The sequence below is a fragment of the Maylandia zebra genome, linkage group LG13 (genome assembly GCF_041146795.1).
Source record: "Maylandia zebra isolate NMK-2024a linkage group LG13, Mzebra_GT3a, whole genome shotgun sequence".
NCBI classification, from domain to species: Eukaryota; Metazoa; Chordata; class Actinopteri; order Cichliformes; family Cichlidae; genus Maylandia; species Maylandia zebra.
Genome location: NC_135179.1, coordinates 28417722 through 28439941, shown reverse-complemented (window position 1 = coordinate 28439941; position 22220 = coordinate 28417722). Strand labels below are relative to the sequence as shown.

Below are 22220 nucleotides of genomic sequence, written 5' to 3'. Positions count from 1 at the left end.
TCTCCTGCTTTCTGGGCATCACCAATTCTTTTATTAAGCCTAAACTGTTTTTTATTTTGGTGCTTTCTTATCTTACAGCTCAAACCTTTCCTGAAGTTTTGGGTGTTTTTCTGAAATGATTCTGATATTTGTGCAAAAAGAAATCATTTATGCTTTCTAAAGAAAACTCGAATGCTTAGAAATACTGTGTTGAAAGTCCCTTGTCCTCTTAAAACAGCAGTTGGGAAAATTTGGTGGGGGGGGGGGGGGTGTCTAATAATTTTGTCCTCATCTGTACCTAATAAAGTGGCTAGTTTGCTATCTTCCATATAAACAAAAACAACAAGCCTCCACAGGTACTTTTTTTAGGATGAATGCCAGTAACTCAAAACTAAATACAACCTTGTTTAAAGGCTTGCCAGTGTGCAGCTGAAAAAGAGGAGTCCCCTCCCCAGACATCTCTCCCGCCCCTTCCCAGAATCTGAACTTTTTGTCCCGCTTCTAATGTTTTCATTAGGAAAGTGAGCTCAACCAAGTCAGGGAGGGAAGGATTAGAAAGCAAAGGACCGAACACGGGGCAGAGAGGGAGAAGGGAAGAGCTTTATGGAAGCAGAAATCTTTGGGTTTTTATCCTAATTTTGAGTTAAAAGAGATTTCGGGGCTCTCACTTCTTTCTTTTCTCTCACACTCCTCACTCTTTGCCACCAGCTGCCCGCCAGGTTTCTGTCTTCATCATGAGCTGCCCCTCCGGCTCCTCGATTGGACTCCTCCTCCTCCTGATTGGCTATGCCGCAGCAGGTAAGTGCGGTGTGTATCGTGGTGGAGGTGGGGGTCACAGGTCAAACAGGAAGAGTCAGAGAACACAGAACAGAGATCAGCGTTTTGATTTGCTAAAACTGATTTATGGATCAGCTTAGTGGAGATACATCCGATCATCCTACTACATGTTTGTAGCACAGTGCAATAGACTTTAGAGGTTTACAGATGTGTGTGCGTCTGTGTGTGTGTGTTTGTGTGTGCGTGCTCACATGAGCGCCAAACTGACATCATGCATGTTTGAGTGTGTTCGGGATTTTGCCAGCACATCTGTTACTAATTTAACTGCAGCTCTGGCTACACTTGAGCGAATACGTTGCGAGTATTTCTCAAACGATCACTTCATGTATCGTGTTCATCTGCCGCTTCAAACCAGCATTTCTGAGCTCTGCGTGTTCCAGTGTCACCGAAATCTAATGGAAATTCAGAAATATGTGGGACAATCCCTCAGAGCCAAATCTGTGTGTGACAGCCTCAGAGTGTGAATTACACTGACTTCATACTACAAGAATGGCCAACTGCAGGAAGCAAACAGAGTGAACACACACAAACACACAGACCACAGTTGATGTCATCTAAAAACTTCGTTTTTATTTCACACACTAAGTATGAAAAGATAATTGGGTCATACAATAGTTATATTAAAAAGAAAAGATGTAAATGCTACAAAAAGAAAAAGTAGTGAAAACAGTTGAACTGTCACAGAGCAAGAGGCAAAAGCAGTGGACGTGACAGTTGACTTGTACGCACAGAAACCAGATGGCTTTTCTGATGAACTTAACACGCTGAAAATAGTTCAAGTTCGTTTGTTTTTACATGAAAGAATGGAAGTGTCAGTGAAAAGTGAAGTCAAGTGCAATCAGCTGATTATATTCAAGCAAAGCACGGCTAGTGCTGTCTTTAGTTATTTCACAGTCAGCTGAAAGTAGCATTCAGCTGACTGATGTGTCAACTAAACTGGAGTCACTGCATGCCACCGAACCAGCCATCCATCCATCATCCATCATCAAGCCAACCATCCATCCATCCATCCATCTAGCAGCCATCCTTCTATCCATCATCCATGCATCAGCCATCCATCCATCCATTCATCCATCCATCCATCCATCCATCCAGCAGCCATCCATGCATCAAGCCAACCATCCATCAAGCCAACCATCCATCCATCCATCCATCCATCCAGCAGCCATCCATGCATCAAGCCAACCATCCATCCATCAAGCCAACCATCCATCCATCCATCCATCCAGCAGCCATCCATCCATCCATCCAGCAGCCATCCATGCATCAAGCCAACCATCCATCCATCAAGCCAACCATCCATCCATCCATCCATCCATCCATCCAGCAGCCATCCATCCAGCAGCCATCCATCCATCCATCCATCCAGCAGCCATCCATCCATCAAGCCATCCATCCATCCATCCATCCATCTAGCAGCCATCCTTCTATCCATCCATCCATCCATCCATCCATCCATCCATCCATCCATCCATCCATCCATAGCTTGATTTAAACCTCTACAGGAAATCTCTGTCCTAATTTATGCAGTAACTGAAATCTTGTATCACCAACCTTCCACACCATTCAAGTCATTGTGGTATGCATCGACCTGGCGTGTAGTTATACTTCTCAGGAGGTTCATGTCAGGTTACATAGAAGGCTGTTAAAATGGGGTTCTGGTTCTGGTGTTAGGTACAAAGTAGATCTGACGCAGAAGTATAATTCACGTGTAAGCAGGGATGACCTCCCGCTTCCCAGCTACCTCCTCCAGCTCTTCCGGTGGGATACCAAGACCAAGCCAGCCGAGAGATGTATTCTCTCCTGCTTCTGCTTCTAGGAGGCTTCCAGGAGGCTGTTTTACTCTGAACCCTTTCCAAGTGTCCAAGCTTCTCACTCTATATCTATTTGAGAGTACCACCACCCCAGGGGAAGTAATTTCATTCCTTCTGTCATTGCCAGAAGCTCGTGACCATGGGTAGAAGTAGAAATATGGGTCCACTGGTAAATCACCAACTGTGCTTTTATGCTCAGCTCTCTCTTTACTACAACAGACCAGTACTGCAGAAGGTTTTAAACTGAAAGGAGAAGGTAAAGTTACCCAACCAAAGTGTCAGTTTGGATGTCAGCAGTGTGGAGTAAGGAGGAAAGGTCTGAAATGTCAGCTGACTTGTAGCTTAAACTTTAAAAGTAATGTGGCTGTCAGTTAAACAGTGAGCTCTGACCTGTATTGACTTTTCAATTTTACACTCAGCTGAACTCCTGCTCTCCTATAGAGAGCCATGCAAAGCATCACATACAAACACGCTCAACACACACACCAGGTAGTTGACCTTTGTCCTCAGCTGCAGCTGTGTTAGATCGTCATATCTGTGTTTGCTTTTCCTGTGGTGTGTTTTCTTGATGTGTGTTTACGTGTGCATGTGCATTTCTTAACCTCTTGGAAGAGCTCTGAAAGAGGAAAAACAGTCTTCAGCGAGATGGCCTGAAAGCACATGCCAACATAAACAGGAACAAATGCCTTGTTGCCGTTTGTTAACACAAGCTGGCGATTTCGCATCCGCCCCTTTCTATTGCATCTGCAAAAAAAGGCAGACTCAGTGGGCGCCACATACATCACAAACTTCAGCATGTAGCTCCCCGTTGCAAGTTTTACTCTAAAAGAGCAGGCTGCGCTGTGTACACGCTGACACTTAGATGGAAGCGCAGTTGTGGTTTGGAGGGATTTCAGCCCCCCTCACTCCCAACCAGATCCCCCTTTCTTCCCCCTGTTGTTTTTGATTTTGAAACCAGCAGCACATTCACTACAACAAAAGATTGTGGTTGTTGTGAGATGCAACAGCGAGAACCGCCACTTTGATAAATTCACATCTGGCTCTTTAGTGTAGATCCAGTGTAGGAAAACTTCATGTCTTTTGCAGACTTTTCATAATTCATCTGTCACTGTCAAATCAAAGCAGCGAGCTTTGCCAAGTCCTCATACACAAGAGTGAGTGCAACAAAACCCCCACTGCGGAGCACACACCGAGGCAGACATCTGCTTAGTCCGCTTGCTGGGAAGCCTGATGAATTTAATGTACCTTCCATCATCCATCGCTCTTTCTTGGCCCGATTCCTGCATGTACTGAACTTGGCACTCGCTGGACACCATAATGGTGCTTGTAAAAATGTTTCCATGAGAGGCTGTGGTAAAATCAGGGCAGCTTGATGTTCAGATACAGCTGAACAAGGGAGTACAACTCTTTGTGTGTTGGCCACAAAAGAAAAAATGACTAATTGACCCCTAACTACAATACTTAGTTAGGGGTCAGGGTCAGCCAAACACTTCATAAAGATCACTAATTCTCAATAACATGCTGTCAAGCCTTAGCCGTCTACATTCACACCAAGTGTTTCGTTGTTTCTAAATGAGAGTGACTTCACAGCTGCAAGCATTCAGCCAGTGGATGAGACAGTCACTTTACTTTATAAAGAATAAATACTATCAAGGGGAGCTTGGCCTGTCGCCGATAAGAAGACGTTAAAAAAAGAAGCAGAGAGCTGCAAGTGAACGGAAGCGTCCCCCAAATACCCGGGCTTCAAAGAGAAACAGATAATTGGAAACTTAAGTGTGAGAAGGGAAATGCCTGGGACAATGCATGTGGCCCTCTCTGGCCTGCTGAAGCGAATTAACACCAAGCATCACGGCTGTCTCCTCAGCATACTAACTGTGGCCTTCAAGTAGGCCTGATCAATCGGCTGCTGTTTAACTAAAGAGTCACATAATTCAAGAAAATATAAACTGTTAAAAGGAGCATTGCATTTGGAAACGAGCAGATAAGCAACATAAGCTAAAAGCACATTTCCTCTGGTTAGTTTTCAGCTCTACATTAAAGATGTACATCAGATGGCAAAGACTTGTTTCTTTATAAGGACATGTAACAATAATATAAACTTTGATATTTGTTTTCTTTGCAAGATAAAGTCAATCTGCACAGAAACCTTTTCAGTTTTCAAGACAAACTAAACCCAACGTGTAATTCTTGAGCTTGTTTACATGGAGTACCGTTGTGTTTGCATGGCCAAACGCTGCACGCATTTAACATATAGATTTAAAAGACACATTCAAGGGGCTTAGGGACACAGCACCCATCAATAACTTAAAATCGCATTTAAAGTACACATGGTATCTTACTGGATTCACATGTTTGCAGGCAATCTGAAGGTTTTATCTGCAGGCTGATTATTTAACCTTCAGAATAATTCATTTATATTTGAAATATATTAATATTCTCTATAATATGAATGTTAACGGCACAGAGACAACACAAAAAATTAAAAACGAAAGGTTTCACATAGTTTTAGGAGTACTTGGCGTAGGGTTTAAGTCCTGTTTGTCTTCAGCTTGGCTAGAAAGAATTATTATCGTTTGTTACGCTGTATGTCTATGATATATAAGGACTTCAGTTCTAATTGGTCACCATGTTTTTAAGTGTTTAGTCAAACAAAACTCTGTTGACTTTCGTGACTGTAGATGCATATACATTCATATGGTACGATCATTGTAGTAAGAAAACTTCAAACTACAGTCAATTGTTTAGCTTAGCTTGACAGAAATAGTGGAAAACATAAGAAATAATGAAACTGGCTTTGTCTGAAGGGAACAAAATCAGCCACAAGCTCCTCTAAAACCTCTCAGACAGAGCAGGAAATACATTTTCATCCTCAAACACTCAGTGAGACAAATGTAGAGATGATGATAGATGCAAGCTAGCTAGCACAGACGCCAGTTTGGGAGTGTTTTTTGTCCTTAGACTAATTCACCTCACCATGAACTCTTCTTCTTCTCATATTTCCCTCCAGTCTTGTTGTCTTTTAACTCCTCTTCTCTCTCGGTTTTTGAAACAGTTTGACAAAGCCCCGAGCTGCCACTCAAGCTAACAAATCCAGAGCCTTTTTGGTGGCATGGATGGAAGAAATATTAGTGGGTAGCCACAAAATTTTGCTTCACCACGAGTCAGTAATACATGAGAATGTGATAATGAAGTCCTGACCACAAGTTAATAAGGCACTGTGGCAACATCTTAGTAATGCATGGCCACAAGATACGAACTCTGTTTACCCACCCGTCAAGTACGGCTATTATCTCATAAAGCAGGAACGAACTGGATTTAATTGGATTTTGTTTTATTTCTGAATGATTATCAAGACCCATCAAGATTTTCATCAGACTGTTAACATTTCCCATGATGTGGTAAACTCCACACGGTTTGCCAACAAAGGGTTTTAGGTTGCCAAATATTGTGTATAAAAAACACTTTGGACTCATAGATATGAGCAATGTTGACAGGAAGTGCCTTTATTTCTTATTTAGTGGTTACAATGATGTTAGAAACAAGAGGCAAGAGTTTGTACATTATTCTTCGTAAAGCTACAGTATGTTGGCAAGAATATTCAGTTTGAACCACACCCATGTGGTTATTATTTGAGGCTTGCTCTATTTTTTAAATGTATTCATGCTTTGGGGGGAAAACAGCCCTATTAAGCCCAGAGTTGTAGGTAAATGGCAGATTTCACATCTTATGGCTATGCACTGCTAAGACACTGCCATGTTTAAATGATGTGCTTCCCGTGCATAATTAAACTGTGACCAGCAGCTGCATGTCCCGTAAAAACATGCCTGCTTTTGCATTATCTTTGCATGCAGTTGCATTGTTCTAATTTACCTCCAATCCTGCGTGAACACAGTGAGCCTAGGATTACACAACTCTGAGCTGATATAAAACAGATGAGTGATCCGTCTTTTAGTTCAGCTCTCCTAATCAGCTGGCTAGTTCCTGTAGTGTGTGACTAAAGTTTTGTTAAGCTCACAGGAATAAATTCATCTCCTTATTCTCGTCTCTCATACGGTGTTAAAAACAGCATATTATTAAGTACCTTTCATGATTCATTATTATATCTTGTTTGCTTATACTGTGCATCTGTAACACTGAGTATACATCTAATGTGTTTTCAGGTCCTGAGCCCCACCTTCTGCCTCAAGCAGTGCGTTCAAGCGCCTGTCAGGAGCACACGAATCTTCACCACCGCCTGGATGTAGTGGAGAAGGTGTAGTTTCTAATCTAACCTCACATTTAGGCCTCAGTGGTTTGAAACCATCAGGGTTTGGAAGTCCCTCCCTCCTTGGTTTTGACAGAATGAATGCCCAATATTCCTCAACATTTCCTTTTTCATAACATTATTAATACACTAGTGATCTACTCCAGATCTCTACATCATCTCATCCAGCAAACCCCAGTCCTACTCAGACCTTACCTTGCGTTACCAGCTGTTTTGGGAAACTGTTTTATTCATTCAGATTCATTATTCATCAGTGATGATTCTATTATTCATACTACAACTTATTAATGTATTATTTACTTGTCAACCACGCATGTCTCACGCTTCCTGCAGCAAGTGGAGGACACAGTTGAAAAGTTGGAGGTTGAGCTGGCTGCTCTTCTGGATGCCATTGAGGCCCCAAAGTGGCGCCACCTGATGGACAATGTGGGAAAGACGGCTGTGGACATCCTTGAAGATCCAGTAGAGAGAAGCCAGTCCTGAGCCAAGCAGACATCCATATAGGGTGGACTTTGAATTTTCTTGTTAAAGAGAAACTGTTTATGCATTTATTCTATATTTTTCCATATGAAGTTTGTATCATACAAAAAAAAGAAAAAAAAAGAGGAATTGTTTTGAACAAAGCCAAGCCTCTGCATTATGTATACTTACAAATCCTGTGACAGCCTTGTCTCTATTCTAGTCAGTCCTAGATTCCTCTTCACTGTACGCTGCTATTTAGAGATCAGTTCACCAGGGACGCCTCTGTTCACCCAGTACATGCCCCTGCTCTTCACTGCCCCCTACTGTCTGCAAACAAACTTTGCCATTAAAGCTGCATTTGGGTAAAAATGACACACACGCCAAATTATTGGAAGGAGATTTATTTTCATTATCAAAGCGTTTGAAGCAGCATGTTTTCTGAACACACGGAGCAGTTTCCGTTTCAGCAACAAGGCCTTTTACTGATTCCCTGTAAAAATCCTGCAGCACAAGAACATTATGCAAAGTAGGATCATAAGGGAGGAAACGAGTGGCATGGATCACATTTTTCTTCTTGATTTCTTTTCTCGACGGGGCACTGAGTTTCAAACTGTAACCACAGACTTAAGACACCTACAGAATCTCAAAAGAGTCGGTGAGAAAATGGTTGAGACATGCTGCTGCTGGTCAAACTATATAGCATGATGGCTTGTTTTAAAACACAGAACATTAATACATGAAGAAATATGTCGGGAGGGTTTGCACGCACGATCCAAGTAGGAATGATCACTGATATCAAGGAACGAAAGCCTAGATTAGTTTGGTGTAACTTTGAGAAAAGTTACGCCTAAATTAACTGTTAAAATCAAATATTTTCCATTTACATAATTAACACATTGTTCCACACACTCCTCAGGCCTACGGTGAGTCTGACGCTGTGCCGACAGAGTCTGAGAAATAACCACAAATGGAGACAATCAGTTTTGTTTTGTTTTTTTTTTCTTTTTCTTTTTTAATGCAGCAATTTCTGTATTGAGGTGAAGTGAAAACATGCCCCAGTTTCAAATCTTCATCTTCTGCTGCAGAGACAACAATGCAACACTTAATCCACAACAGACACACAGCTGCTGACCTCATTCCACTCACCATGAGGGTACGAGCCTGTATACTTGGAACAAAGCATTAAGACAACCTACAGGATGTCAAAAAGGTACTGCATATCATCTAAAATATCATGCCGTCCATGTAACACTGGGATTATACAATTTGTACAGCTTAAAGTAAACAGTCACGCAGGCCGGTTATACTCTGATTTTGGACTGTGTCGATAATCAGGTGAGCGTCGAGGTATGCTATTACCAAAAGCTTGTGCATGCACAAATCAGCCGGTAGGGCTCAAGCTCCAGGCTTTGGCAAAAAACAGGCTTATACTGTAAAGGTACATGCAAAAATAAAAGCACAGGGCTCAAGACTATTCAATTTCTCACACGTTTTGGCAGACTTGGAAGATAACATTTCATGTCTCTTTAAGAAAGCTTCTTAATCTAATCATAATGTAGTGTTTTAAAGAAACAGCTTACTTTTGGGAAACACACCTATTTGCTTTCCCTTTGGGAACAAGGTCAAAGCATCTGTCACGTTTGAGCGTCAACTGTACAGCTAGAGCTGGGGAACTGTTAGCCTAGCTTAACAGTGGAAGTTACGTCATTTTATCAACTTCCTACTTGTCTGAGTTTTATTGGAGGTTTAAAAATTCAACAAGCGCTTAATAATAGATCCATTTTATTAAAAAAAAAAAAAACTTTATCAAGCAGTCAGCCTGCGTTTTGAAAGTATCAGCTATTAGGTTAGCTTAAAATTAGCTATGGTGACTACACAGCAGCCATTTTGACATAAAATGCTAAATAAACATAGGTCAACTTATCACATTAATTAAAGCTTTTCAAAGTTAAAATAACAGAACGTTCATTAATGTCATTTGTAGAACATGTTTACCTGGTATTTCATATTAAAAAGGCTGGTGTGAAGAAGCTGTAATCACAAGTCTCCGTATCCTAGCGTCGAATGTTAGCAAGCTAGCTAAGAGCTAACATGTCATAAGCCAAATATGATACTGTCTTTTGTCTCTTTTGATAGAGGTTAATGCTATGTTCACATCATATCAGAGTTACTGTGAACACTGTAAATATTTTTCAACCCTGCATGTGCGAAACTGCATGTGAGTAAAACGACTCAGCTCCTAGAAAAAATATTCATTGTGAGCTAGGCTAACACATCGATCTGTCATATGAGACTAATAGTGAAGAAGCCCACACCTGAATTAATAAGCTATGTATTATTACAGTAGACTATACGGAGCTCTGTGTGCTTTATATTTCATGTTAGATTGATATTCAAGTTTCCATTTGAAACATGTCAACTGGTAACACTTTACTATCAAGTGACATTACTTGAATAAAATGTATCAGAGTTTGGCTTTTTTTCATAATTATGTTAGAACAATCTGTTACTAGGCAACTCTCACATTATAACACTGAAAGAACATTAACACAGAATTTATCAAGTTCTTATTTGTAGCTTTAAAAACAGAAAGACGTTACAAAGCTAGAGCTGCCCTGCCAGCAAAATCCCAACTCTTGCCTGTCACATGACCATCAGCCCGAAATCAAACCATTGGTGGTTCAGCAGCCCAGTTAGTGGTGTAGCTACATGTTGAACGTTTTATCCATCCTTTAGGGACCACTCATTCACTACATCTAGCTGTTTAACCTGCAGAGCACATTAACACTACATTAATATTTATATAAGAATTAATCACACAAGACAAATGTTAACTTCTAAGCTTTTACAGGTTTTGGTAAGGTGTTTTGCCCTGTGGCTACTCTTTATGTTAAGCTAGGCTAATCACTACCTGACTCTAGCTCTTTATTTAAAACAAAGACATGAGTATCGATCTTCCCCGGAAAGCCACTGGGCCTAAATTAATCCCCCTGTTGGCCACAAGAACAAATTTTTTTTTAAATACAAAAGCTTCAGTCATCAAGTTGGTTAATAGCTGGGCATTAACTGTTTCTGTTGGCTGTTTAGGCAAAAGTAAATAAAGCAAATATTGTAGCTAATACTGTTTTACCTGTTCATGTGATATTTCACTCATGTCCTCTAATTACACTGTGGAGGCTAGACCATTCGTTGACCGAGCAGAGTGGGAGTGCAGAGATGCACTTAGGCCAACACTGTTCTGTCTGCACCTCACAATTAACATTACAGCAGGCAATGGCACAAAATTAACTGAGTGCAACATTAAATTGTGGCTCCAACCCCCAAAGGTCAGTCAAAGCTGCCGGGGTAAACAGCTTTACTGGTGGAAATGCTGCATCAAGACAGCAAACAGGTGTATTTCCCAAGATGCATTACCTGAAATAGACAGTTTGCACATCATCACGTTATGATTGTATAAATTACGATGTCTTCACTTGCAGAAATAACTGACTTTATGTTATCAGAGGGATAAAGAGACATACATTCACACACTCAAAGTTCCTTAGAAATGGTTGCAAATGGTAGAAAAGCTTTGGCATATATTGCCTACAAGTTGTGCCTGCACACTTGGAAAGAAGAGCGGGATGAAGTGGTGTGAAGCTTCACACAGCTCTTCCTTAAGTTTACACGTCGAGTTAGCAGTCCCACATAAAACTGTGGTCAGTTTAATTACCTACACTGTATGCTATTTACACGGTTTTTCAATTTGTTAGGCCTTCAGGTTTTTAAGGTGGTCTTTTGCTACATATTCTCAGACTGAGATTAACGGCGCCACCCTAAAATGTACCACTCTCACTACGACAATCAAAGAGTAGCTCATCTGTGCAGTTTGATGTACCGACAGGGCACAGCTACCCCAAACCAACCTCTACAGGGAGATGATCTTTATCCTAAACTAAGCACTTAACAAGATGATGAAGTCTAGTAAAGCAAACAGAGCTTTCTTATAGATGTGTAAAGGATGCCATTGTTGGCAGTGAGCTGAGTTTCAGAACCCTCTTTGGGTCAGAGCTTGGTGCAGGGCTAAAATACTAAATCTTCGTAAGCATTTTGGACACAGTGACAAGCACAACTTTTCATTCTGATTGCTGGACTGATTTTAACTTCAGTACCTTCTCCTCCTAAAAAGGCCTGAAGGGGAAAAAAGAAAAAACAGCTAGCTGGTTAAGACTTAAAAGAGGAAAATCTGCCCTATAACGCATCCATGGCTACGGTGTGATTAACAAATACCGATCATCATCGACAGGCACAACTTTAAACAGGTTTACAACATGAAACCAGTCACACTGTCTTTGCTGACTGCAGACAGCCATCAACACTTACTGGAAATGTATCACAGGAAGGTGTTGCAACAAGAGGAAGGCGCTCCAGGAGGAAAAAAATGTTCCAAATTAGGGCACACATCACATGAAAGGGGGGGAAGAGTGAACTGAAGACACAGGCAATAAAATAAACCGAGTGCCTTCGTGTGATGAATAATTCAGTCGTCCCCCATCGGATCTGGAACAGGGATAATAAAGGGAGGCACCTCCACCAAAACCACTAACCTTATTCAAAAAGCCGTAGACTGCTATTGCTCGGGATGTCATCATGCTCGTGTGGCTCTCTGCTTATGGAACGACACCTCCTAGTAAGTGATACCTTATTATTTTGTCATGCTATACTGTAACATTGCATAGAAGTTGGAGCTTACTCTAGGGCGGTAGGTACAATAGGCAGGGACTCTCTGGGATTCCGCTTCATTCATGCCTTACCAAAAAGATGCTATGGGGGGCGGGGGGTGTAAATGAGGGGAACCGTTATGGGAGCTGCTGCTGTGCGCCAAGTTGCCCCGCTGTCATTTTTCTCCGCTGTAGGCTACGACATGAGAGAGAGGTGAGAAGGTATCTGTTGGCATGGCACAAACACCGCAGCCGCCAGAGAGAGCTGCCATCGTCACTGTGAGGCGATGTGGCGCTAGCAGCTGCCGGGGGAGGAACACACTGAGCCGCACATGCTCAGTTTGGAGGCAGACTCGGGAGCCTGCTCGGGATCAGCTTCCGGTCCTGGTTCTGGCTCGTTCGCGTCCTCATCGGCGGCTCCGCTTTCTGCCTCTCCGTCCCCGTCGCCGCTAGCGTCATAATTCCCGGCCTCTGACTGACCCTCCTCCTGACGCTTTTTCAACCTGAGGAACACAGTGACTCATGAATATGTGTGCATGTTTGCCAGGTGCACTTCTTTTCGTTCTTCTCCTTCCCTTCACTCTCCAATCGCCTGCTACAGGTGGCTGCCTCTAACCTGGACGTCTCTTCCTGTTCTAAGGTAGTTCTTCCTCGCCGCAGTCACCAAGTACCTGCTCAGAGGGGATACATCTTATAGTTTGAGTCTGTCTTTAATATTATTATCTCACTACACAAACCCATTCAAGATAAACTAACTGTGAACTGGCTCTATATAAATAAAACTAAATCACCACATTTATGATGGCAGCCGAGATATGCCCCCATGTTGTGTAATTAAATTATTTTTCCAAACTTTTGAGCTATAAAATCCTCAGAAAAATAGTCAAGAGGCCTTTAGACTTTACTATATAATGCACATCACTGCACATAATTCTAGACATTATGCCCTCTATTATAAATAGAAGTAACATGCCATTAATCAGACCAATAGGATATAATAAGACATTTGCCACAGAGGAGGACTGCAGTAACATTGCAGCGGCAGGACCTGGTCAATAATAAATGAGGCAATAATTTAGAGCAGCACTGAACCAATGTTGCTCACTTTACATACAAAGATACATTCTATGATAAATGGACTCTAAAGTAGTCATTTATGTTGTGCAGTGTGTATTCTGCAGATGTAAAGAAAACATTAGATGCATTAAATTTAGCTACACTCTTAAAAAGCCTCCTGTCATGTCTGATTTACATAACCGAGCCATTTCATTACAGAAGCTTGGCTGTCGTAAAGGTCTGGAGTAATATGTAATGCTTTTCTTCCTATACCAGTAACTCTACACTGCATGCTCTTGGAGGATTAAATTAGCATTTGCTGTACCTGTTCACATATGGCGGCCCTTAACTTGTTCCCACTGCAATCTTACGAGCATTTCCAGTGCCAGCCCCACATTCACCAAAGCAGTCGTGGTATAAGGTGACAGTTTTTTTTAAACTCATCATTATGACTGCAAACCTTTGAAGTGCAGATTTATTTTTATAGATCTGACTATCATCATGAATTGTTATTGTGCCGCCTTAGTTTTGAAAGTGCGTGTGGACACGTAGGGGGGAAAATACACTGATATCGCTGCAGCAACGTCTGACAGCAGGAGAAACTGGAGCAGTCAAAACAATCAGACGGGTCTTAAACAAACCTCCAGATTAGTCAAACAATCAGTATGCACAGTCAGAAATGTTTGATTGTGTGCTGTATCTGCAACGTAACAAACACAACAGAGGGGAAAAAGGTGGAAAAAATAAATGAAGTCGCCCATACAGAAAAGAAATGTAGTAAATATTTATGTATAATGTGACTCATACAAGGTACATTCCTTATACTATCGTATGAAAGTGGCATCCTCAGCATTTTGATCATACAAGACATTACACTTGATCCATATTGTTGTTGTTATTGATATATTTGGGAGGTTTTTATGGGTTTTAATATCGAGCTAATTGTTTACCTATCAATCTAACCTTATTTTCTTCCTTGTTTGCTTATGGACAGCTCTCTTAAGATCCTGCCAAAGCATTTTAGTTGGTTTGAGGTCTGGGCCATAGTAACACCTTGATTCCTTTCTTTTTTTAGCCATTCTGTTGTAAATTTGATGATGCACTTAGCACCGTTGTCATGTTGCATGACCCAGTTTCTGCCACGCTTTAGCTGACACGATGGTCTCATTTGACTCTAGAATACTTTGTTTTACAGAGCAGATCATGGACTGTGAGGTATCCAGGTCCCATGGTTGCAAAAAAACTCCAAAAACCAAACTCAAATCAACACCCCTCCACCTCCGTGCTTGGCCGTTATTATAAGGAGTTTGAGCTGATGAGCTGGTTTGGGTTAGGCCAAACATGGCACTATCCATTACAGCCAAACATCTCCATTTTAGTCTTCTATGTTTAAAAGACATGATTACAGAAGTGTTGTAGTGTGTTCAGATGTAACTTTCCAAAGCAAACCTTTGCATCCAGTGAAATGAAGCTTTTTCCTGGCAACCCTTTTTAACAAACCATCCCTGCTCCCTCGTTTTCTAATCGTACTGTCATGAAATGTAACAATTAACACTCTAACTGTTGCCTGTACAGTCTGAGATGCAGGTGTTTTGCAGTTTCGCTGAGCATTGCATGGAAGACTCCTTGAACGATTGTGGCATTGTCACATACGTGAATGCTCCACACCTAAAGACAGGCGTCCATACTTGCTGATGCCTAATTAATCAAGTGCAGCAGCTACTTATACTCTTAATTCCTATGGAAGCAGTAAGGGTGTACAGTGGTCCCTCGCTATAACGCGGTTAATCTTCCGCGGCCTCGCTCTTTTGTACATTTTTTTTGGTGCAATTTTGCATGCTTTTTTTTTTTTAAACAGCACATTGTGTTCTGCGTCCTGATTGGCTGTAGACCATTGTCAATCAATCTCGTGCCGTATCTCCTGTACAGTACAGAATGCGTTCAGCCTGTCAAATACATAAATCTTCTGTTGCTAGTAGAGATGGCACGATACCACTTTTTTATGTCCGATACCGATACCGATATCATGAATTTGGATATCTGCCGATACCAATATGAATCCGATATAGTGTTTTTTAATCAATAAAACTGTTTTTTAATATCTTGCTGCATTTTGTATAAGTTCATAGTCAAGTTTAAATAAACAACAGCACTAAAGCTATTCTGTTATACCTGTGTGTAAAAAGTACACTGCGCCCAAAATATTTCATAGTTCAGCAACACTGATCAATCTAATAAACTTAAACCTGCTCCATCCTTCCTATTCTGGTATTTTAAAGAGTACTTAGCAGAAATATTAAGCAACCTAACTAATAGGGTTGCAAACTACCAGCAAAAAAAAATAAAAAATAGGGAACCACCCTCCACCCTCCACTTTGTGATGCTTAATCGATGTAATCAACTTTAATTTGATGCAGTGTGAAAAAAAAAATGCACAGAAATAAATTATTTTTTCAAGAATAATTAAATAGATTCAACATCTTTCTTCAACAGAATTGCAGACTGCACAGATGGTACTTTCCCAAAGGAAAAAGTACTATAGCTTACTAGGGTATATTAGACTTAACAGTTACTATATACAGTAATGGACTTCTATACATTTTACATCAGATTAAAACTTTGGGTGTAAGATTCAGATAATTATTTATTAAAAGCTAGACATTTTAAATGAGAATAAGAAAGAAAAGTATGTCTTTGTGCCCCCTTTTCCCTGTTAATGCCCTATCGGCCCCCTTGGCTAAACTTTGCTAGATCCGCCCCTGCACAGTTACCAGCCGTCAGCTACCTAGAAAAAGATCCTGGTGTAGAAAGTAATATTAAATCAATTCTAACAACAGCTTATCAAGCTTAAACGTGCTGCTGTTGTTCAGCCGCTGGTTTCCTCTTTCTGGTGCAAAGTGGGCCAAAAACAAACAAGTAGGGTTGCCAACCGTCCCTTAAAAAACAGAATCGTCCCGTATTTAGAAACAAAAGTACACGTCCCGTATTGAGCTAATAAGGGACGCACTTTGTCCCGTAATACAGTGAGAATCAAAAGTAGTCTATAAATGTTTATGGAATTAACGCTTTGTTTGAAAACATAATTCCCAGCCCCTCTCCTGCTTTGTGACCAATGAGCTGACAGCACACTTATGACAATTCGAGTATGACAATTCAGATTACCGCTCATCTCATTGGTCGAGGAAAGGTCGCTTACGGAGAAAATACCGGAAGACAACAGGTGACCACAACAAGAAGCATGGCCAACAGGGAAACAAACGCCGACACTGCGGTGCAAGTCTCGGATGACAGTACACCTAAAGCTGGGCAAACACTGTGCGATTTTTTTTCAGTCACGTTATTCAGCTCCTGCTCAAACTGCACGATTGACTCGCAGGGGTTAGAAGTTGGTAGGTCACGATGCAGGTCTTACACTATACCGCCCGATGCTCTGATGCGACCTGAGTGCTCACACTGTGCCTCCATAAAATGAAGGTTATAACAGAAATTCTGTCGCTCTCTCTCTCTGTCTTTCACTCACACAGACACACGCCACCACCATCAACTTTGCTAAATTGCTAATAAAAAACATTGATCAGGCAGCTGTGATTGAGCAGCATGTAAATCCAACTATTTTCACAGTTGTTGTGGTCGTGATAATTTTGTGAGGCCACATCGAAAAGGCTCGGATGAGCTTTCCAAAGTTCTACAAGTTGTGCCTCCATCGCTGGTGTCCAGATCACACGCTGCACAGCCGTGCTGCTCCGTCTTTTTCACAGACGTTTACGTGTTTGCGCGTGAGCAGTGTGAGCGGCTGTGTCACCACAGCCGCTTCTCGTTACCCCACGTATACTAAACGATGCACGATGAATGCCAAAGTCGGGTCGATCACCAAATCGGTTACACGACTCAAAAATCGTCTCAAAATGGGCCAAAAATCGCACAGTGTGAGCCCAGCATTAGAGCAGCAATGTTTGTTCGCTCAGAGAAAGAAAAAAAGGCTGCAAAAGTACAGGGAGGAATGGGAAAAGGGAAACACCTGGCTGGAAAAGTGCACGATAACACCTATAAAGCGCACTGCACTGTGTGCCAGCGCACTTTTTCCATAGGCATGCTTCTATTGGTGGGCACATGAAGAACATGAGGGGCATGAAAGCTCGGGGAACCCTTTACCAATTTTTTGTCCGCCAGGCCAAGGCAGAAGCAGATATGGTATGTAAACATTGGTTTGTTGTTTTTAAACCCTCTGGTTAAGGATATGGGCATGTGCAGTGAATATCAGCGCTATGTGGCCAGAAGTGTGATAATATAATTTATTTTGTGTAATAAACAACTGCAAGGATAGATGATTACAACAAATAGATGACTAATACATAAAAGTAATACATAGATGAATAATGATGATGAGTTAAGATGCGTAATCATGGGAACAAGCGGGTTTACAAACAGGAGCAGCTGATTAGCATTAGAAAAGCTGAAATAATACCTCAGCTGGAGCCAATTGTACTAAATGCATATGTGCACTGTTACAAGAATATTTTTCGTTCTATTGTTTTCTATTAATTTATATAATTTTAAGTTAAGCAGGACAGAGTTCTTTTAAAGAAAGATTTACTTATATTCTCAAAAGTTAAGCATGACAGGCTTCTGTTTAAGAAAGAGACCTGTTTTATGTGTTAATGTTGTCATTTTGAGCTAAAAATAAATGGCTAAATGATCATTTGTTTCCCATATGGTCATATCACAAAGAATATGCATCTGCTTAAATCAAATTCAAGTCAAATGGTTAAAAAATAATTTCACACACAAAAAAAAGAGCTACAAAATTCACCACACTGGGAAGGGTGAACTGGGTTGCCCGGCCCTGGCCACGAGGTGTCCCTTATTTATTTTTCAGGGAGTTGGCAACCCTACAAACAAGAGAGACGGAGTCGCGACAGAAAAGCCGATCAGCTGATCATTAAGCAGTTTCATGAAGTAGCGGCAGGAGAGAGAGAGAGACAGAGAGAGAGAGAGAGAGAGAGGCACTTGCTCCATATATCAGTTGTTAAGCTTAACGTGGGAATGCTTTACAAACATTCAGAGAGGAACTTACACACTTGCTTTACTTCTCTCTGGGATAACTTCCTCGGAGATGAAATGCTGGTTTGGTAGCGAGACTACAAATACACACAGCCGCTGTATCACGTGACCACACTGCTCCGACGTGCTACGGTTATGAGACGAGTTACGCCATGTCGCAAGTTTTGTGAGGTGCTTTTTTGATATTTAATGGATCGGATTACATTTTTTATTTCTCGCCGATATCCGATCCAGTAATTTAGGTCAGTATCAGACCGATACCGATACGTAATATTGGATCGGTCCATCTCTAGTTGCTAGCAGTGTGACTGTGAAGTGCTGTACTGTAAGTTTTCTCCCCAACAAACACAACAATGCCGACGAAACGCTTTGCACCGTCAGAGTCACCTGCGGTAGCACCCAAAAGGTCAAGGAAGATGCTAACCATTGCACAAAAAGTTGGACTTGTGGACATGTTAAAGGAAGGTAGAAGTTACCGTCTGAGTTACCCGTCTGAGAAAAGTGTATAAAGTGTGTAGTGAGTGAAAAAAATAAAGCTTTCACCTATCACAGTTTTTTTTTTTTTTAACTTAACTCCAGCGATAAACGAGGGAACAATGTACTGAGCTTTTTATAGGACTGCAAAGAGTCCTTTGGAACTTTTTTCACACGACTGTTTATTTTCACAAGTCAGACATTGTGTAAGACTCTACTTTTTGTCCGTTTCTTACATGAATCTTATGAAATGAGCATGCAAAAACATCTGCATGGGGAAAAATGTAAAAGGAGACACTTTCATGATTAAACAGTAAAGGCGTTTAAGTTTGATATAATATCTACAAGCACAGGCTGTGAGAAATTTGTATTTTTTTGCATTCCCCCCCAGATGTTTCTCAGCACCAGTAGCACCTTGAAAAACAAGAACCTTAACATATTTGAAACTATGTATTATTACAGGACTGAATGCTAGCATACTGGTTAATGCCGACACTTTACAGCAGGAAGACAGCACCTGCTTTGGTCCTCCTGATCAACTGAGCCTCTTATATGTTCTCCCTGTGCCTGCATTGGTTCCTGATTGACATGATTGTGACATAACTGTTAAGCTGACTGTTGATTCTAGCAAGGGAAACAAGGACAAGGACGAAGATGCTTTGTTACCTTAAACTGCTATATCATTTTAAAGTCTCAATTTGTCTTTTGTGCATGGATTTTATGCAATTTAATAAAAGAAACAGTAAAATGTGCCAACCTCTTGTCTCAGGGGTTTATGGGCAAAATATCTAGTTTTAACTGTAATTAAAGTGTCACTAATTTAGCTAAATTACTGCCGTTGGTTTTCTAAATATATGATTGCTGCCCCCCAAAAATAAGAGGTTGCGAGATAGCTTTAAGATCAAAGACAAATGAACCCCTATGTTGCCTCACAATCTAAGAAAAGAAACATGAAAGAAGATTAAATTTAGCTCCAGCTGAGGATATCAATCCGATTGTTTAAAGGGCAAACAAGGCAAGTGGCAGGAATGTTTCTGTCCTTTGCATTCGTTCTAAAAGGATGACACTAATGGTAGCTAATTTCATTCTGGCTGCGTTGAATAAAAAAAAGAAACCTCTGCTTTTAGCCCGTGTTATAGACGGTCTGCTGCTCTTCTGTTCTCTTACTTCTCTCGGTTGAAGATCATGAACTCTTGCTGCACCACTTCAAGGCACTCCTGTAGATAGTCGTTCTCCTGCAGGCAGATGACAGACAAAGCACACTCATCGTCACCTTACACATCGACCTCATCATCATCAGCATCATCAAGAACCGCAGATTAAAAAGAAACACAAAACAAAACTTGACGTCAACTTCAATCTGTCAAGTGCGTGACCTCCCAGGGATATTCATCCTTCCCCCTCGTTGCTCTTTTAAACAAGTCATGAATTGTTTGTGAGCTCTCCTCAAATTGGATGTTTGGCCCAAGACGAAAATAGAAGCTCATATTTCCAAAAGCACTTGGGGCCATGACAACAGCACCGAAGGCTTCATAATTTAATAATCTCAGTAATAACGCAGTATGAGTACACGCAAGCGGGCACACACGCATGTATGTGCTCCACACACAGCGCCTCACAACCCTATTGTTAGAGGTGCACGCTCTTTGCACATGTTCATCAGCCCTGATGACACGTGACACACGCACACGCGCTGATGTCATGAGGAGCGTCTGATGGGTGCAGGCTGCTTTTCATAAATACAGAGAGGACCTCTCCCGTCTGTGGTAAATAATGTCTCAATCAAACATAACACCAAGGCAAAGAAACAGAGACTGCACTGCTGCAGTTACACTGATCCTGCTCACAGCACACACAAATCAGACAGCAGACCTCATCACGCATTAAGGCAAAATGAGGAGGACATTTATATCTTGCATTGCTATTCATCTGCTACCTCAAAATCCTTTTGTTTTGCTGTAGTTGTTCGAACTGAAATTCAAATTGTTAACATTTAAACTGCAATAATTTTTCTTTTTTGGGGATTATTCATTTCATCCTTTAACAGAACAGCCTATTAATTCAATTTTAACTGTACAGTGGAAAATCACAACAACAGCTCTTTATATTGTAAAGTGAGAAATAGAGAGAGAGCTCTAAGGCTACGTTCACGCTGCAGGTCTTAATGCTCAATTCTGATTTTTTTTGTCTGGTTGTTCACACGACAAATAAAATGTGACAGCAAACACGCTCTAGTGTGAACGGTTCACGGCCCGCATGCGCAAAAGAAGACATGCAACGCACTCTGTTTACGGAAGTAAAAATGGCGGCTACAGAAATTAATTAGAGAAAGAAGGACACTGAGAAAAAAAGAGAGCACGTGCTTTAACAATGGCCGCCATGCTTTCTCGTTTGTCTTCTCCAGAGCTGATAATCGGCGTCCGTCTTATGTCAGTGACTTAAAAGACGGATTTAATGCGACATGAACATTCACACAGCAGTCGCTTTCTAAGACATCAAATATGTCTCGGATTAAACCACACATGAAAGTGACCCAGGTCGGATTTGAAAATATCGGATTTGTGCTGTTCAAACTGTCATAGCATGATCGGATATGGGTCGCATAGGGTCAAAAAAGGTGCATTTGATGCGCTTTCGCCTGCAGTGTGAGCGTAGCCGAACAATCAAGTTAGTACTTGGTGACAGTGGAAAGAAAAAAATCTGTTTTAACAGGAAGAACGGGCTCAGGTAGGGGGACGCAAACTGGCCAGACCGGTGGGGGTTGAGACTCCAAGGATTGACAGCAAGTATTCAACGATATAGAAACTGTACTGTATTGCCTCTGTGAGCATGATTACACAGGTGTCTCGCTTTATCCTTCTACTGTATCACAGAGCTAAGAGCACAGGTAATTCACTACAGCTGAGGAAAAAAAATGCCAGCTGGCTCACTGCCAATCTAAAAATATACAGTGTTGACAGGATGTGACAGAGCGGAGACAAAGGTAAGCCTGAGCTGCATTGTTATCCTGGAATGGCCCGGGCTCTTTATAAAAACTGTACCAATGAGTAATGCAGTGGGTAAAAATAATTTACACGACTCTTCTGGTGTTCCCTTCATAATCTTTCGCTTTTAGCAATGACAGTTAAGTCTGTCTGTAAGTATCTGGGCAATCAAACACATTTTGTAATTTTGTTCAGTGAAGTTAAGACTTTCACCTTTAATTAAAGGGTTATGAAAAAAAAAAGCTTTGGATTAGTTGTTTAGGAATTGCAAGAATTCATATTTAGAGGCTCAAAAGTAAGCAGGTTATTGATGAGATGTTTCGTGCTCGGTTCTCTCATTATTTCATGAGCTGAAGCAGATGAAAGATACGGAGCTGATTCCAAGTGTTGGACTTGGAAGCTACTTGGTAGTTTTTCACTGAAACTCTCTGTAAAAATGGATTGACATAGAAATGAAGGAGCCCATCATCAGGCTGAAAAAAACAAAATGAGCCTATCAGAGAAGGACCGAGCAAAAACTTCTCAAGGAGGCAGGCATTTAACTTTCATAGGCTACAACTGAGAGATGCTTTCATGAATGGAAAAACAC

At 41.2% G+C, this 22220-nt stretch overlaps 2 protein-coding genes across 5 annotated transcripts in view; one reads left to right on the top strand and one right to left on the bottom strand.

Annotated features, from left to right (window-relative positions):
* Positions 1 to 480: 480 nt before the first annotated feature.
* Positions 481 to 7730, top strand: LOC101473624 (placenta associated 9). Its single transcript, XM_004554569.3, has 3 exons — positions 481 to 777; positions 6791 to 6882; positions 7228 to 7730. The coding sequence occupies exons 1-3, from the start codon at positions 714 to 716 to the stop codon at positions 7375 to 7377; spliced, it is 306 nt and encodes a 101-aa protein (XP_004554626.1). The 5' UTR covers positions 481 to 713; the 3' UTR covers positions 7378 to 7730.
* Positions 7731 to 7748: 18 nt separating this feature from the next.
* stk32c (serine/threonine kinase 32C) overlaps positions 7749 to 22220 on the bottom strand; it is a 111598-nt gene continuing 97126 nt past the window's right edge. For 3 of the 4 annotated variants that reach the window (XM_004554567.3, XM_076891918.1, XM_076891919.1), the window contains 2 exons: positions 19815 to 19882; positions 7751 to 12559 (listed from right to left, as the gene is read on the bottom strand). In XM_004554567.3, the coding sequence (XP_004554624.2) occupies positions 12352 to 12559; positions 19815 to 19882 (276 nt within the window). In that variant the 3' untranslated portion in view covers positions 7751 to 12351. Of the gene's footprint in view, positions 12560 to 19814; positions 19883 to 22220 lie in introns of all 4 variants that reach the window. The other variant, XM_076891920.1, reaches the window with a different exon arrangement.

Excerpts from the sequence above, each read along its gene's own strand:
- LOC101473624 (XM_004554569.3), top strand. The coding sequence starts at position 714 with ATGAGCTGCCCCTCCGGCTCCTCGATTGGACTCCTCCTCCTCCTGATT. Across the intron at positions 778-6,790 it reads GATTGGCTATGCCGCAGCAG|GTCCTGAGCCCCACCTTCTG; the intron begins GTAAGTGCGGTG and ends ATGTGTTTTCAG. Across the intron at positions 6,883-7,227 it reads GCCTGGATGTAGTGGAGAAG|CAAGTGGAGGACACAGTTGA; the intron begins GTGTAGTTTCTA and ends CGCTTCCTGCAG.